Consider the following 17304-nt stretch of genomic DNA (forward strand, 5'->3'; position numbering starts at 1 on the left):
GTGATGCAGTTGTAGGCACCACTCGCGCGCATCGGGCCTGGAACATCAGGAAGGGCCGATGGCCGAAGTGGTGAGATAATCGATTGCTCCGCATCTTGAAGCCATACACAACCCACTCCATACCTGTAATAGCGCTTCCAGGGCTTCTGTATAGCTTCAATTTGCGCATTCAGAGCTAGCGCAGTCTTTTAGATCTGCGGGTTCATGTAACGTCCCTGTCATTGTACACTTCTACCCACGCGACACCTCCGCCGCCTCCGCATTTGCATCTGCATACCACCCACCATGTCTTTCGGACCACCAAACAGCGCGCCGCTGCCCTCTTCTTTCGACGAGAATGCGTATGTAGACTCAGACATCCTTCTAGCCAATCTTGAGGATTACATAAGATACACCTACTAACTACGTCATCCAGCGACTTCTACAATGAAAACACCCTCGACAAGATATGGCGCCGCTTCCGCGAAGAGCCGCTCGTGCCCCTCGGCTGCGGTCTGACCGTCTGGGCCATTATCGGCGCAACCCGCTCGATGCGGAAAGGTGACCACAAGGCGACCAACATGTACTTCCGCCGACGTCTATACGCCCAAGCCTTCACAATCGCCGTACTGGTCGCAGGAAATATGTACTGGCAAAAGGACCGCGTGAAGCGCAAGGAGTACGAGAAGCAAGTTGCGCAGAAGGAGCGCATGGACAAGAGAGACAGGTGGCTGAGGGAGTTGGAGATGCGAGACGAGGAAGACAAGGCCTGGAAGGACAGGATGGCTAAGAAGGCGAGGGGAGTGGGAGAGGAGGCCAAGGGTGTGACTGACATGGTCGCTGAGAAGACAAAGGAATTGAAAGATCAGACTGTCGGAAAATAAACCCACAAAGCCACGGAGAACTTGACCATCATGAGGAAACCCTCGATCAAGAGAAGGGACTGTGAAGAGATGCACTGCGCTTCTTGTCACGATTCGGACGACACACCTTCGTTGTATATACACCACATATTGTACGAGCATGACCTGGGAATTTGGAAGCATTCCGTCTGTCACTACACGAACACCTGCGCTTCACGCGCTACGGGGCTGTGGTATTAGCCACAGATGCAAACCTTTTGTAACATAAAACGATGAAACATACCCATCGAATATTTCAGGAGTTAGTATTATGTTATTCACCACTTCGAAATCACATTCAACACTTCACTTCCACAAGATCAAGCGTGGCAGGCACTAGTCATGAATTGTTCATCACTCTACCTGACGAGGCAGATCGTGCAAAGCATGGAATTCAAGATTGCTCTTCATTCAACGCGCTTGAAGTGTTCGTCAATCTATTCATCTGCCTTCTACCACGACCTCCAGTATCTTCCCCAAGACTGCTGAATATCTACATAGCCATGTCCACTACTCCAGCAGAGAACGACCCCTGCTGCACGAAGTGCTCCACACCCCGAACCTACTCACAATTCGTCGCAAACCACACCTCCACCAAGCAACCGAACCTATTCTCAGAACAAGACACATGCGCCATCTGCCAGCTCCCCTATGGCAGCGAGAACCTCGCCCTCCAAATGCTCGACAAGCCCCTCGCCATCATAAATCTCCCCGGTTGCAACCACATCCTCGGCTCAGCCTGTGTCCACCAAATGAGCCTCGACACTTCATCCGGCTCTTCGCGACGATGCCCACTCTGCCGAACAGAATGGTGGCAACAACCGGAATACTATTCCGACAACGTCAGCGAGAGTGACAGGCACGATATCTCAGAAGCCATAGCTAGGTGTTGGCAAAGCGACTATAGCACTGCTCGGTACCATATCTATGGGGAGCCGGAGTACGCTGCTGTGTATCCGCCACGTGGATTGGATGAGCTGCAGCAGAAACTTGATTTTAAGAATAGGATTGGGGATGCGGTTACGACAGATGTGATTGAGAAGAGGATTCAGGATTTGAGGAAAGAGTCTGTTGTTGGGTTGGGTGAGCTATCTTATGATCCGTATAAGGTTCTGAGGGGTAACACGATGGTGGACCCGTTTGCGTTTAATAACTACCACCTTCGAGTACCGGATTTGGGATTCGCTATCTTTAGGACGCTGGTTTCGTCGCGGGGGTTTCGGTTTCTGGAGATGTATCGTGACGCAACGCGCGGAAAGCATAAGGATGGGGATGTGGCATGTTTGGTGGCTGTTGAAGAGGAGTGGATGGAGATGTTTCCGAAGGATGAAAGACAATGGGTTAGATTGATACTTAATGTGCTGTGGATAGCAGATCTGGATGATTCAGAGGATGCAGAGGGTCCAGAGGATCCAGAAGGCCCAGAGGGCCCAGAGGATGAGGTTCCAAAGACCAAGCGCAGGTGGAGGGTGCTGTTGCGCAGGAGAAAGGTCCGTTAGTATGGCTGTCTGTATGTGTGAGTCTTGCAGAGAGACGCAACGATCAAACGATTTTCATCATTGTGAGTATGCTTATTGACAACATCTCAATATGACCTCGAGATTGATGCATAATAATCAGTTGTGAATCAAGTGACGTCGCTCTCCGCGCGTGTGAGTTGAGTTGACGAGGGAAGGCATGGGCAACTAGCGCCGGAAAATGCCGGTCGAAGTCTTGGCAAAGGACACGCTTACGTCTGTGTCGGCGCAACATTGACAGCTCCGCGTTCACTCTTTCCGAATCAGCAACGATGAGGGTTCTTCAAGGCTTCGTTTCTTCCCTTTTACTTTCGGGCGCGGCTATTGTCTCCGCAGCTTCCTCATGGAGCTTTGAGGATGCCACCGTGACTGTCACCAGCAAAGGTGCTGGTGTTGGCGGAGGTTCAAAGGACAAGTGAGCTTGAGCTTGCGTTATGTGCAATTATTGCAGGACTAATGAGCATTTAGATTGAGTCCTTTGACACCGCTGGGCAAATCTGTATCGTTGGGCGCAACGGATACATTGAAGCTTGTCCTTACAACCCTCGATGGAAGCACCGCGAAGCGACCTCATCAGGCATTCCTTACTCTGACCGAACCAACAACAGGTTTGGAAGAGTCTTTTGTGTTCAATGTAAAGGACAGCGGCAAGGGAAAGGTCGATTTGGTAGGTGAAGCGTTGCAATGGCTGCCAGCACAGCTAACACATCCAGTCTCACAAGGACCTACCCCACCAATTCCTGACATCGGAGAAACCAATCGTCGCATCAATCGTCATTGGATCATTCGGATCTTCCGCGCCATACAAGAGCAAAGCGTTCGATCTCGCCGTCACCCGCGACCCCAGCGTCCCTCTCAGCGTCCCCGAGCCGCCCGTCCGCTACGCCGCCGAATCTGAGATCCACCACATCTTCAAAGAGGATGCTAAGTCTCCACCTAAGATCATAACAATTGTGTTCGCGGCTGCTGTTGCTGCTGCGCTGCCCATTCTTCTCGGTGTATGGGCTACACTGGGCGCGAACACCAGCCACCTGAGCAAGGCTCTGGGCAACGCACCCGTGTCGCACGGGCTGTTTTATGGCTCTATCCTGGCGATGGAGGGTATTTTCTTTCTCTACTACACCACCTGGAACCTCTTCCAGACTCTGCCAGCGGCTGCTGTCGTAGGAGTTGTTGCTTTCCTGAGCGGTAGCCGGGCTTTGTCTGAGGTCCAGGAGCGGAGATTGGCTGGACAAAGATAAGCTGAGCAGACTTTGGGTATGTTCACTTACTTCAAATACAAAACCTCGCGGCTATGAGGGAACACAAGAGGGGCAGAATATCACTGTAAGATCTAAGGATGCGCGGTGGTGTAAAGAAGACTATAACATGCATGCGCAGTCATCTGCCATAGAAAATATAGACTGTGGCCGTTGCGACACTGGCAAATTTATGCGTGATTGCTGACCTAATCTCGTATTGTGTCCTAACCTCGTATAGGTTCGCTGAAATCATAGCCTCAAATTCGGGGGCCGTATGTATACACTTAGTGCGATTGGCTGCCGTGTTTTCCATGTGCAGCCTTCTTTTCGCAGCGGCTTGGAGAAGGCGCAGCTCCGCTCAGCCGCAACCTGCACCTGCTTCCCCCATCACTACAACACATCGATATTACCTACCGCCAGCTTTTCCGAGTTCACCGCATACATCATCCTGTAGTCGCATCTTTCGGCGTTCCAGTGGCCATGGGTACTGTTGATGATGTACACAAAGGAGCACAAGAGGCGCAAGGCTGGGACAATACTTCGACCTCTCCATACGCGGACGAAACTCTTGTTGAGGACACACTCTCTTCCAACGGAGATCAGATCGATATCAAGGATTGGTCTGAATTAGACAGGGGCTCACATATCGACTTTGGCGATGAAGAAACTCTGCCTATCGTGCAAGGTAAGTCAACACCTGGGGTATCGACTGTACCAGTGAACCTGACCCAAACATCAGGTCGATTCCTTGGTCGAGGAGCAATGAGTGACGTCTATGAGACGACTATACAAGGCTACAAAATTGCTCACAAGAGAACACTCTTCAGACGTCGCATTGGAGAGCGAGAAAGAAAAGAGGTCGAAATACTGAAGCGATTGTCTCACGTGCACATCGTACAGCTCATCGGAACATACGTCCAGCGAAAGCATTTGGGTATTCTCCTGTACCCAGTGGCTACATGCGACTTACACACCTTCTTCGAAGATGTCGAGGCTTGGTCCAAGGTTGTAGCTGCGGATGAGAGTGGATCATCCGGGACGCGACGTGGCTCTCTCGACTCCGACGTGAAAACTCGATTAGAGGCTCTCCATTATGATTTCCCAGAAAGTGGCGGAGGTAGCTGGGCGTCCATTGTTTATTGCAGGATCGGCTGCCTTGTGTCCGCAATCGCCTATTTGCACGAGAAGCAGATTAGACACAAGGATCTGAAACCATCTAACATACTTCTTTCGGCAGGTCGATTGTGGTTGACAGACTTCGGTAGTTCAACAGACTTTACACTACTTTCTCAGAGCGCGACGGACAATGAACGCGGAACCCCCCGTTATTTTGCTCCAGAGTAAGCTTATTGACAGCGCATCTTATCCAGCAAGTACTGATCAAACCGTTAGAGTAGCTGCATGGAAGCCAAGTGGACGAGCAGCAGACATGTTCTCTTTGGGTTGTGTTCTCCTCGAAATCCTCTCCGTGCATAGAAGAGGCTCGCTACAGCTCTTAAGAACACATCGAGGAGTCGACCCTGCCTTCCATGCAAACACAAAGCATAAGTCAACGTGGCTGGAAACTGACAGTGAAGATTGTACCCGCAGAGAAGACTATTTGGAATACGCGATCAGCCGCATGCTTTCAACGAGACCCAAACGCCGACCAAAAGCTATCGAGCTTCTGCATGGCATCGTAGCCTACGATTCGTACCGAAATGAAGGATCAACGCCATCTGTCTTTGGCCACTGTTGTAAGAGGACATTGGTTGCACGAAATCTTTATCATGACATGGTAATAGATGCTGCAAGAGCTGCAAAGCGGATAGGAGAGCTCGAAAGACGGCTGGGTGAGGCTAAGAAAAACAAAACTGGATATGAGCCGCGAAGAGACAAAGCATTGGAAGCGTTACATTTATCACATCAAAGGGAGCTGGAAAGAGAGAAAGAAGAGCAGGGTCGCCTGAGGCGTGCATGGCATAGCCATTTTGCGCAGTTGCAAGCAAACCAAGAAGTTGATTTCATGCAATGTCGGAAAGAGCTTGAAAATGAAATGCTTCTTCGTCACAAGGTTGAGGCGCAACTGTTGGGAGAACAAAAGCGACGTCGAGAGATAGAAGAAACGATTGCTGATAAGGCACGAGCGCAGATTGCAACGTTTACAGATTCGAACGAATCCGAAAACCATATTCCGAACGTAGAAATTGTGGATGCCGCCGAGACAGCACTTAAGAAAAATCACGATGGGCCCAGCGGGAACGATTTGATAAATCAGTATTCTATTCACGAGCACGATAAAACGGCTTCTACGGCTGACAGCGGTGCGGATTGGTTTGCGACTGAATGGCTAGGCAACCAAGCCGAAGTTTCCGATCGCCTTCCGACAAGCCATGACACAACACTCCCTGAAGTAAATGTACGAGGCACCATACCAGACATACCGAAGTTTCAGCGCGAACTCAAGGAGGACCTAAACCAAGTGGAAACGATCGCTGGTATCCATAATGATGTGGATCATACTCCGACACGTGTAATGTTGGGTGTGCCTGAGAAGCGGCGAAGGCGCCGAGTGCCAGAGATTCGCGTCACGTACGATATGCACAGTTTCAGTACAGAGAAACTATCAAACCAAAGTAACAGGACTGAAGCGGGTAACGCTTCTAGTGACAGTCAAACACCTAAAGAAGAGTCTCTCCGCGTTCCTGAGAGACGCAAACACCGTAGGAACATGAGCGGTGCCGTGCAAGCTGGTCAGATAAGCCATACTGGGGATTGAGAGGTCTCAACTGCATACGATTTTGTTAAGACGCATCCATACTTACTGCGTCTCACGCTGATATCTCTTCCCTACATCCAGGTCAGCAATCCCTCAGCATTCTCTCGTCCTATAATTCCCTCTTCAACCATCTGCTCCAAAACCCTCGGTACATCCGCAGTCCTCCCCTTCCAAGTATCCTTCGTCATCTCCGAACCACTCGCCACCGCCTTCAGTATCTCAGCCACAACCGCTTTGGCATCCGCCGTGCTGCGCACTCCAACCGCACCAGCTTTCTCCGCATAGCTCCTGCCTCCTCTGTAGAAGACACCAGCATTGGAGACCAGAGTCGGTCCGCTCTTCGCCCAAGCTGGCTTCGCACCCTCGAAGAGCGAGATGCGGAAGCGGAACAGGTCGGTGTCACCCCTTGCTATGAAGACATCGGCCAGTCGCGACGGCGATAGAATAGTGGTGTAGGGTGCGCCGGATAGTTTGGTGAGCAAATTTTGGGTCTGCGTAAGAGCTGTCCACTGGATATCGACGTCTGTGCTGAATGTGGGTTCTGATGGTGTATATTGGGCGCCATCTGCTAGTGCTGAAGCGAGATCCATGAGCGCATCCGCATATGCGGACTGTACGTTGATGGCTGCGAGATCGGGACTCGCGTTCTGCGTCGCGCTTTGTACTAAACTGCTGAATATCCGCTCTACAGTTCCTGCGTACTCTGTCGATGTTGTTCTGCCACTGCGGTATTGCATTTCCGCCACGCTAGCTTGGAAATTGGCAGCCGCGAGTATTGCATCGTCTTTGGGTGTTGTGGTTGCTTCTTCTGGCGCGGATATGGAGAGTGTAGGACCTGCTTTGGGCTCATCGACGGCTTTCGGAGCGGGCGACTTTTCGACGAGGTCTATGAGTGTTGGGATCTTGTTTGTAGCTGTATCTATCCCGTCCTGTGCTTTCTTCTCTATACTTGATAGATCTGTAGCGGGGTTGTATAGTCCTAGTAATGTCGTTAAGGTGCTGAGCTGAGCTGTGCACGTTTCCAAGATGCTTGTTGGTGTCAGCGGCTCTTCAACAGTTGCCCAGTCTCCTGGAGTTTCAGAAGCCCCTGATTCAGTCTCCATGTCTTGTTCCTGAGACTCCGCTGGCTGTTGACGTTCACCCTCCCAAGCCTCCTTGTACTCTCCCGAGGCCTCGATCTTGGCAATTTCGGCCTGCATCTGAGAGTACTCTTGCTGTTGGCTTTCTAAGCATTTGGTGAGGATATCAAACGCCTCCTCAAGCAATGGTCTCGCGTCTTGCTTTCCGGCTGCGGGCGAGCTGGCTTCCAAACCGGCCTCTGCTAATGAGGTAAGTACTTGCGCAGCGTTGAAAAGAATGTCGGTATTTGTGGGGTTTAGTGAGATTGCGTAGCGATGCGACATCAACGTCTCCTCTAACAGCGCAGTTCTGTTTCCGAAATGTGAGATGATGCGCTCATCTTCTGAGATGGTGTATTGTAGGTTCGCTCTAGTACCATTAGCATTGAGTGAACAAGCAGGCACCGCGACGACTCACTTGTTGTAGGCAAGATCGAATGATTGAGGATGACGCTTTAGGCCCTCATTATACGCATCTATCGCTCGGTTAGAGAAGCGAACAGCCTTCGCGGCGTCTCCTGCGCGCCATTTGCCTGCCGCCTGTTCGAATTCGTCCGCAGCCTCAAGGAAGTCGTTCTCAGTCTCCGGCTCTGGCGGCTTCACCTTGCCCTTTGGCTTCGGCTTCAAGAATTTCTTCGGTGGCATACTGATGATCGGATGTAGTAGTGAAAAAGTTGATGCAGCGGTAATCTAGAAAGTGGTGTTGTTGTGAACTCAGGTATGCGCAGGTAACCGATGTTCAAGTGGCAAATTTGCGCAATTGCGTCTGACGATTGCTAAGCAATTGTAGTGAAGTGCGCAGAAGACGACTTCCAAGGTTGTGCGCAAGCCTTGATATAACAGCACCTGCTACCAGTGCATTCCTTCCCGACGTGTTGGCTGCACCAAAACTTTCTGATTGATCGCCCCGCCCCCACTTTCCTCAGCCTCGCGAACGCGACTCTCCACGCTTCCATGACAATTACTTCAACTTTTCCACGTCAAAATCATCCCACAGCAATGTCTTATCGACCAAGAATCCATCTGCATCGAACGAGACCCCTTCTTCATTCAGCAGCTGCAGCTTCGAATCCTGGTTCTGGCCGCTGGGTGCTTTCTCCCAGTCACCCTTGTATCCGCCAACGAACTGTTCAATCAGTACTGGAACTCACACACAGATAATGAAAAACGTACACCAGTACTGGCGATACACCGATGGCATGGTACCTCTGGACAGAACGGGTTGACGCGCAGCGCACCACCCACCGCGCGAGGAGAGCTGTTTAAAGCCTTTGAGATGGCTGCATACGTCGTGACGCGACCCTCTGGGATCATCTGAAGGGCTGTATAAACGCGCTCCTGGTATTGAGTAACCTTCTGCTGTTTCGACATGTTGACAGTTGAGATGTAGTTGCATCGACGCGTCCTCCAGCGATGTTTGGTTGATTTGCGCGCGATCACGTGACGTGCTCTCAAATTGACCAACCAAGTGTCAGGACATGTCAGCCACCCTTATCATGTGTGCTACAGATCTTTGAAGCAGAAGAGATGGCGAGTGCAGGAGGCAATTGCAGCAAGCTTGTAACACAGCAAACCTCCTCGCCTCAGAAGGCTCCGCCGGAAGCTCTTGTGAACACTGCAAAATGAGCGGAGGTGTGTCGAAGCGTACTCTAGAAAAAAGAAAAGAGATCTAAGGAAACAAAAAAAGCCCATGAGACGCATCACGCGCATACCAGAGAATGGTACTACAGGACATATCCTTGGCCGTTGTCTCAGTGCCTACGATCGCTCACATTACGACCAAGGAAGTTCCCGTCACATCCCGGACTTCCAGCTCTCCAAGAGACCTTCCGTGATCAAGAGACACACAAGATACGCAATGAGTCAACGCCGGCATCGGAGCCTTTTCTGAGGATGATATAGGGCATACGAACGAACTGTGTGGACTCACCCGTGTGATCGGCCTCCTCACTTCGCACAACACACTTCAAAAGGATACACGCCCGATGAACGGCGACTAGCAGCGTTGCGAGGCGTTAATACTAAGAGCCACACTCGCCGACTTCCTTTTGGTCTCACAAGTGTCTCCGAACGGCTCAACGACCAGCCCAGTCCAGTATCTTTAAGTTTCGCACTAGACAATCATCATCACCCTCGCACGGTCACTTCGCAACGACTTGCTTAAGATTGGTACCGCAGCGGGCCGAGCTCCACCACAGCTCACAGGGCTATACAGTACCTACGCCAGATGATTCGCAGAGGTTGAAGTGACCGCGCCGTGCCGCCCTCCCTTACCTTCTCTGCTCGATTCAACTAACGGGTGCGGCCAGAGCATGAACCTGGACGGGGTCACCATGGCTGATGGGCCCGCAGTGGTAACTGCCTTACAAACGCAGATTGTCACCGAAATATGTCATATCTTTCATCAGTCGGCGGCTATCAAGAGCTGGTGTTTGGATCGCAACCAGCAGGCTAAGTGACTAGAACGGACCTAGAAGTCAGGCATTGCGACATCAGAAACTAGTAACGTCAAACTATGTCTGGCACTGAATGAGTTTTGGCCAGATGTTCTAGACTCGACGATGCTGACGTATGTGTTGAGGTGTGCAATACTCCTTTGGGTCCACCAACAACACTACGACCACCCTTCAGGTGAAGTGAACAGGATACCAGCATCTATGCTGATTAGGATCATCGGAAAATCACATCGGTCAAGCTTCGTGTTGCAATCATGGATGGGTAGGTGGTTTGCGCGGATGAGGCCTATGAACCCCCTGCTTGTAGCCGCTGCAAGTGACAGCGTTCAAAGCCGGATTCCATCTCTCATTGGCAGTCGTCCTTCACCAGACTCTTCTCTATTCAGTAAGGCGTCGTCACATGACCGTCAAGTGCGGTGGCTACCCGTTTTTCTCACATTTCTCACATTGATGGCGTGCGAATGAGCGTGCAGAACAGGGATCACCAGGTGTAGTGGGATTAAGCGCGACCTGGGCAGTGGGACATGGCCGACAGAAAGCGGCCCTGCCCCCGAATCGTGGATGAGACCGTTGCGATTAGCAGAAGAGGATATTTTCGCCATCGTAGAGAAAGGTCAAGTTGTAATGATCTTGATGGCTCGCGACCTACGAGGCTTTTGATGCGTTGTCAAAGTGGCGAGGGCGATCGGCTGCTCAGCCTCAAACTAAGAGCCGAGTTGATGCACTTAGCCACATCTCAGCTTGCCAGAAACGGGCCTTCCGGCTGGACGGCATAATGCCACAACCCCAGAAGCGCATCTGCAGGATTTTTCGCCAATGCATGAAAGTGGTCACGAGAATAGCAACAAGAGTTGCAGGAACCGTTGGACGTGCATTCGCGAAAATCGCTCAGAGCAGCATATGACTCTTCTGCATGGGCAAGCCGCCTGTTGCCCTGCGGGTCCTGATTGAACAGTCAGACAACCCTCGACGGTAAAAGGCTTCTCAACGAATGTGCGCTCTGTCCTGTTCAAGACAGGTGCATGCGAGCTCCGAGTGCCTGTATCGGTCCTTTTCGAGTGCGATAGAGTATTCGATGGCTGATCATCGCGTGCTTTGGAACAGCTGAGGATAGTTGGAGGCATACTATTGCAGCTGGAAGCGCAGTTTTGCAAACGAGTATCGTCGCGACTTGACGGGCGCACATATAGGCCTCTCGCTAAGCTTGCAGCCTCAGCTTCTCATGATGCCAGCCCTGTCACGAGACGAGCGTGAAAAATTGATAGCAAACACGAGGCTTCTGGTAAGGGTTGCTGAGTATCTGAAACGGCATCAAGTTGGTGGGTAAACGACGAGTAGGGGTAACCTGACAGCCAATTGGGCATTCCGCTTGGCTGGCGCCGCACAAGGTCTGTCTACGAATCGTCACCCACCATGGCCATCCAGCAACTCAACTGGCTGCCTTCTTTCATCAAGCCAGAGGCCTCCACCCGCCTATCCAAGCGCAAGCGCCCGTAATAGCCCACCATGTCTCCGTGCCGGACAAGCCCAACTTCGCAAGGCCGCCGGCGCCGGTTCTTTGCGATCAAGTCTACGCGTCGTGATGCGTCCGTCGCGACGTTATACATATGCAAGCCTACGCACCCCGCAACCGCAACAAGCGTCGAATCGCTCCTAACCAACAGATTGCGACGTTGAGCCTGCCAGAAACACTACACTATCGCATCAGCCAGGCCTACCTCGTTTGAGCATCTGGACTGGTCCTCCGTTCTCGACACGGCTCACCCGCGAAAGCCCCACTGAGGCGACTTAGGGTGCAAGCCCCGCGCTTGGACAGTCGACCCTGAGGGAGGAATAGACGGGACGCGCGAGTTGCCGTTGAAAGCACGAGTATAATATCACTCGTCGTCTCGTTGCTCCTTGTACGCATCGTTGTCGATTTTCCTGGTCCCAACTGCGAATCCCTGCACAGCCCCATCTCGGGCTTTGCCGCTGCGCCACACCCTACGATCTCGGTCCCGCCGATAGATGTGGCACACGAGAAAGAGTCGCAACAACTCACCGTAACTCTGCACGGGGACGTAGGACTGCATGTACCTTGTGGCTGGATGACTTATATTCATGGACTTGCAAACTCACGTCTTTGTAATATTTCCGAATCGCCACCTCCGTCCCGTTACTCTAGCCTTCCCGCCATCAGCCGCTCGTACATCACGGCTTCCCGAGCTGAAACTGCTGACGGTCCCAAACCTTCGACTGTCAGGTTACCCCACGTCAAAGCCTTCGATTTCAAGGGTCTCATAGGTGGATAAGCACATGCTTTCATGAATCTCTCGGCGTACACAGGGTTCCGTTGCACATCTACCCGGGCTACACAAGGTTACCCGAAATGGCTTCCTATAAGTCACACTACCCTCCCCCAAAGAGGACAGAGGACCGGGCGCCAACTACTCGGTTGCCTCAACGATCTGTCACCCCTACCACAACCACCTCACAACTACCCACCCCAGGCCAATCTAAACTGCAAAAGAGGAGGCCTTCAAAGGACGAAGAAGTGAACGCCAAAGTCTCGACGAGTCAACAAGGTCCCGCACAAGCACTTAGCTCGCGTCAAAGGAAGACCAGCCGGTCTACGCCTATGTTCCCTCAACACCCGAGTATCGCAAACTCGAAACCCTCACAGCAAACATCGACTTCCCGGTTACCAAAGCTTGAAGTTCCTCCAAGCATACGCACACCCTCGCTCGCCTCAGGCTCTTCTGCCTCAACCATCGAGAGTCCTCGTTCGAATGTGCTCAGAAGGAAACAAACAAGTGTTGGGTCTGCAACTGGCAGGCAGGTTACGCGGATAAGAGACGGCTCAATTTCATCCCAAGATGATAGGCAATTAATGGAGGGAATTCCCGGAGGATACAAGGATCCTTTCTCTGAGACAGTTCTGGGAATTTCGATACCGCCATCATCCAACATCTTCGCTCGTTCAGAGGCTCAGGTCGATTCCTACAGTAACCCACTCTACGACTATGAGATCGGCCCTACAGACATACTTCCTCTCCCAACACCGCAGTATGCACTCTCAGCGACGCCTTCGTCTCGCTACACGGATTCCCCTGGACCTTTCAGTGTCTCATCAACTCCTACGTCGATGTCGTCTTACTCTCCCGGTACAACGCTATCGAGAGCCTCGAATCGAACACGGCAGGCGAGCCCTCTGCAGAGCAGACCGCCAGTCACCCGACACAAGACTCCGGACGAAGTCAGCACTCGTCATCCCCACACACTCTCCACCGTCAGAGAGTCTTCCACCTCATCATCATCAGCAGCATCCACCGTTGTTACTGATGGCGCGAAACACAAGGACGTCCAGTCACCTAACGGTCTCGCTACTCTGCCACAGAGTCCTCGGACGTCTGATGTGATTCCAAGAGCAGAAGAACGACCTCGCATGCAGGCGCCCCCGGAGTTCGCTCATCTCGCCGATCAGTCGCCCGCGTCAATGTCAACATCAAGGCGACCGTCAAGACCCAGCAGAGATGGTACACCAGAATTATCGGGGCTCCGTGGCCCATCCCCAATCATCCAGAGCAATATGCTCAACTTCCCATCTCAGCACAAAAGAACCGCTTCATCGGAATCTAGGAATGGACTTACTGCTGGAAGATCTAAAATTAGCATTCCAGCCAAACCTTCTTCCCGAAATCCCTCGCCCAATCCTTCTTCAACATTGCCAGCAGTTACCAGAGCCCCAGTTCGTGGACCGACACCCGACGTTCAGCAAGATCGAAAGCCACGACGGACCAGCACCGGACCAGCACCAGCACCAGCGCCCGCTCCAAGCCCAAGTAAAACCTCTAGATTTGGGTTCTTCACGCGTCGTACCAAGACTGAGCCTACCCCAACAGCGAAATCTGAGAGCAAGCTTCACAGAAGAGGGCCAGCTGCAGGCACCGGTCACGAAGGCTATGGAAGATACGCAGTGAGAGGTCGAAGTGGAAGCTCAGTCAGTACAAACAGCATTGGCCGATCCGCCAGCGCCGGGACTACTTCTGAGAGCCTGGACAAAACCCCCTCAACTCGCAAGAGCAGCATGACTAGCACGACCAGCGGCGAGATGGATGACTTCTTCCTCAATCGCCTCGCTCCTGTCGTCATCAGAGGTACCGGCACCAGCTCGGAGCTGTCTCGAAGCCCCGAACCAATGCACTCTACTAGCAGTCTAGACGTCTCAGTTGGTCATGGATTGGAACTGAACAAGACAGTGAGCAACACATCTCAATCAGCCCTTGAGAAGAACCGACCAACATTGCTGCCTTCTGCTATGCCGGACAGTTCACGCAATGGATCCCCGATGAAGAAGATGACTATGGGATTGCGAAGACCTTCCGAGAGTGATGACGATACCAAGAGATCCTTCCTACCCTCCATGGCCTCGAAACGGACGTCACGAGCTCTACAAAGCGCACAGTGCCCTAGCACACCGTCAGGATCGAACAGCCGGATCACTGGGAAGATCCGCAAGAACTCGATAAGCGAGACAGCCGCTGATATCAAAGAGGGCTCTTGGTTGAAGTCGTCCAAGAAAGGCAAGGCCGAGAAGGAGGCGCCGAAGCCTTCAAAAAGATGGAACTTCTTTCAACGTGCCCATGCCGGACCACGCGCCCCAACACCAGCTGCTCCTACCGCCAGCCCTTCCAACCAAGCAACTGTTTCTCGCTCCGTCGCACACTACGCGTTGATGGACCAGTCCGGGCTTGAATTGGACGACATTGAGCAGTTGATGCAGGAGGTCGATGAAGGGACTGAGAGCGCCCTCTCCGACGACGAACCAGGAAGGAAAGAGCGAATGCAGTCCATGCTGCTCCCGCCTAAACCAGTGTTGCCATCTACCCTGGCAGCACCCCGCTCGGCTTCGCCCAAGGTCTTTCTGCGCTCTGAACCACAACAGCAACAGCCAGAACAGCAACAAAGCAAATTGAGTATCGACACGAATGTTCGATCGGTTTCTCGCAACTCTGAGCGTTACTCGCTGGGTGACCTGACTCCTGTTACGGACCTCTCTCGACCTTCATCACCGTTTCATGAACCTTCGCCGATGCGCGACGAAGGCTCTGCGCCGCCGCTGGATGTAGCAGTTCCCTCTCACATGCCCGAGCCCGAGCAAGAGTCAGTTCACGATGCACCTGCACAAGAAGAATTTGTTCTTCCTCAGAATCTTCCATCGCCTGGTCCGCCGCCTACGAGCCCACCCCCTCGACCAAGTCGCTTGGCGCAAGTTGGTCGTATCCCTCAGGTCGTCTCTAGTCGTCGTCAGGCACCTCGCCCGTCTTCACGTTCATTCTCTCGTCCTTTTGTGTCGAACCAACCTCGTCCAGCAGCTCCTCCACGAACGTCTTTCGATTCCATTGGATCTGTTGTCGCAACTGCTGGTCCGGTGGAGCCATATCCCATTCTCCACGGCCTGACTGCCCTGACCCACGGATCGGCTATCGCCACTATTAGCCCTATGGAAGATGAGGCCAACCGTCGCAGCGAGTTCTTCAAGTTCCCACCTCGTAAAGACTCTGAGGTATCCTACTCAAGTAGCTCAGGTATCTGGAGCTTTGCACCTGCTGCTGGTACCGCTGTCGTACCGAGTCCTAGCGCGCCGCTCTCAGACGATGAACTTTGGAACGAGTATGACGACCTGATCGATCAGGTGCTCTCGCCTGTCACCTCTCGCACGAAGGAAGACAACAACAGCCTTCGCAGTCACCCTTCTCTCGAGCCAATGCCTTTGAGACCCAAAGCACCGCGCAACATTTCAGGATCAGACAACGATGAAGTTGCGAACCCCTCACTTCATCTTCGTCGCTCTCGTCTACTTGCTGTTTTGCACTCCACACAGTCACCTACTTCGTCGATCTCTTTTTCGGAGTTCATCTCTGACTACGGCGAGCGCAAGATTAGCGTCATTGACCCTGTTACTGGCAGACTGAGCTTACCTTCCAGTCCTCAGCTGTCGGCTGGGACTGCTACAAAGCGTTCAACTCGCTCCAGTCTCCCAGCCTCGTTGTCGCAGAGTGCTCGACAGTCCAAAGCCACCATTGCTTCAAGGTCCAGCAAAGATCGCGACAGTGCCAGTACAACCCATTACCGCGACACGCGTATGATGGACATTGCAGAAAGCCAGGCGGACGGGCTCTTGTCGATGGCAAACCTTCGCTTTGGCGCTCTTATGACAAGCAAGTGGCTCTCGTTCGGACGCGTCTTGTTCAGCCCCGTGCACTTTGAATTGAAAGACCCGAGCGAGGATCGCGTACTTGTCATCGATGGTCTTGGCAAAGACTGGTCTTACTACTGCGCACTCACATACCCTGAAGCGACTGTCTACGATATGGGCCCCGATCCATCACCCACTGCATCAACCGAGGGCGCTTCTGAGCCATTGTCAACACTCAGCAACCACCGTCACATCTACCACCCCTCTCTCGGCAAGGCCTTCCCATTTCCCATGCACTTCTTCGCCTGCGTCGTACTTCGCTTCCCCACTGCACTTCCCTCATCCGAACACCGCTTCATCCTGTCTGAAGCCAAGCGCGTCCTTAGACCTGGAGGTTACCTTGAGTTTTCAGTTCTTGACATGGACCTAGTCAACATGGGCAACCGTGCTCGTCGCGCTGTCCGTGGGCTCAAGATGAGGATGCAAGTAGCAGATGAAAGCATTTCGCTTCGCAACATCAGCGACGAAGTCATGGCTGGCATCGGGCGTAAGGGTTTTGTCGAGTGCAATCGCTGCGTTGTCGGCGTTCCGGTTGCCGGCAAGCTACCCAACCTCGATGACGTCAAGCAGAACATCACGAAGAGGAAGGGCAGCACAGCCAGCTCCTCTAGCAAGACAAACAACATGCCTGCACCAAAAGGACCCAAGCCTGAAGTATCCTTCTCCGATTTGCTCAACGCCACCTCATCCTCCGAGTCAAACGACAATGGCATCACCGATATGGTGGCGCGCGTAGGTCGATGGTGGTACTCACGTTGTTACGAGTCGCTCGTTCTACCTGAGGCCGGCCAACCTGGTGCCGCTACTTCCGGTAACCTCCTTGAGACCAGTATCTGGCGCGACCCAAGCCTCATCAACGAGTGCGAGAAGCGCGGCACTAGCTTCAAACTCCTCATCGGCTACGCGAAGAAGCCTGAGGTAGGCGTCCGACGAACCGTCAGCGTCTGAACATCATCTTCAATTCTTCCGAGCTGTGCTCTCACAGCCCTGGTGGCTATTTCCTTCACTACTACTCATAATGAGTTTCTTGTATTTATGGGTTTCACTGGCGTTCTGCTGCGTTCAAGCGTTTGACTTTCCCTTATACCCTCGTTC

At 52.6% G+C, this 17304-nt stretch overlaps 5 protein-coding genes across 5 annotated transcripts; 4 read left to right on the top strand and 1 right to left on the bottom strand.

Annotated features, from left to right (window-relative positions):
- Positions 1-285: 285 nt before the first annotated feature.
- On the top strand, positions 286-863 carry RCF1 (Respiratory supercomplex factor 1, mitochondrial; the record flags this gene model as incomplete). The annotated part of the gene is made up of 2 exons (XM_049374672.1): positions 286-341; positions 416-863. The coding sequence occupies 2 exons, from the start codon at positions 286-288 to the stop codon at positions 861-863; spliced, it is 504 nt and encodes a 167-aa protein (XP_049235663.1).
- A 521-nt stretch (positions 864-1384) lies between these two features.
- Positions 1385-2380, top strand: J4E87_003040 (uncharacterized protein; the record flags this gene model as incomplete). The annotated part of the gene is made up of 1 exon (XM_049374673.1): positions 1385-2380. One exon carries the CDS (start codon positions 1385-1387, stop codon positions 2378-2380), a length of 996 nt encoding a protein of 331 aa, XP_049235664.1.
- A 290-nt stretch (positions 2381-2670) lies between these two features.
- Positions 2671-3639, top strand: J4E87_003041 (uncharacterized protein; the record flags this gene model as incomplete). The annotated part of the gene is made up of 3 exons (XM_049374674.1): positions 2671-2813; positions 2867-3065; positions 3112-3639. 3 exons carry the CDS (start codon positions 2671-2673, stop codon positions 3637-3639), a joined length of 870 nt encoding a protein of 289 aa, XP_049235665.1.
- Positions 3640-6468: 2829 nt separating this feature from the next.
- On the bottom strand, positions 6469-8886 carry J4E87_003042 (uncharacterized protein; the record flags this gene model as incomplete). The annotated part of the gene is made up of 4 exons (XM_049374675.1): positions 6469-7885; positions 7934-8161; positions 8481-8641; positions 8689-8886. The coding sequence occupies 4 exons, from the start codon at positions 8884-8886 to the stop codon at positions 6469-6471; spliced, it is 2004 nt and encodes a 667-aa protein (XP_049235666.1).
- A 5262-nt stretch (positions 8887-14148) lies between these two features.
- On the top strand, positions 14149-17157 carry J4E87_003043 (uncharacterized protein; the record flags this gene model as incomplete). Its single annotated transcript, XM_049374676.1, has 1 exon — positions 14149-17157. The coding sequence occupies one exon, from the start codon at positions 14149-14151 to the stop codon at positions 17155-17157; it is 3009 nt and encodes a 1002-aa protein (XP_049235667.1).
- Positions 17158-17304: the final 147 nt, after the last annotated feature.

This window comes from Alternaria ethzedia (assembly GCF_023757985.1).
Source record: "Alternaria ethzedia strain BMP 0044 chromosome Unknown scaffold_5, whole genome shotgun sequence".
NCBI lineage: Eukaryota > Fungi > Ascomycota > Dothideomycetes > Pleosporales > Pleosporaceae > Alternaria > Alternaria ethzedia.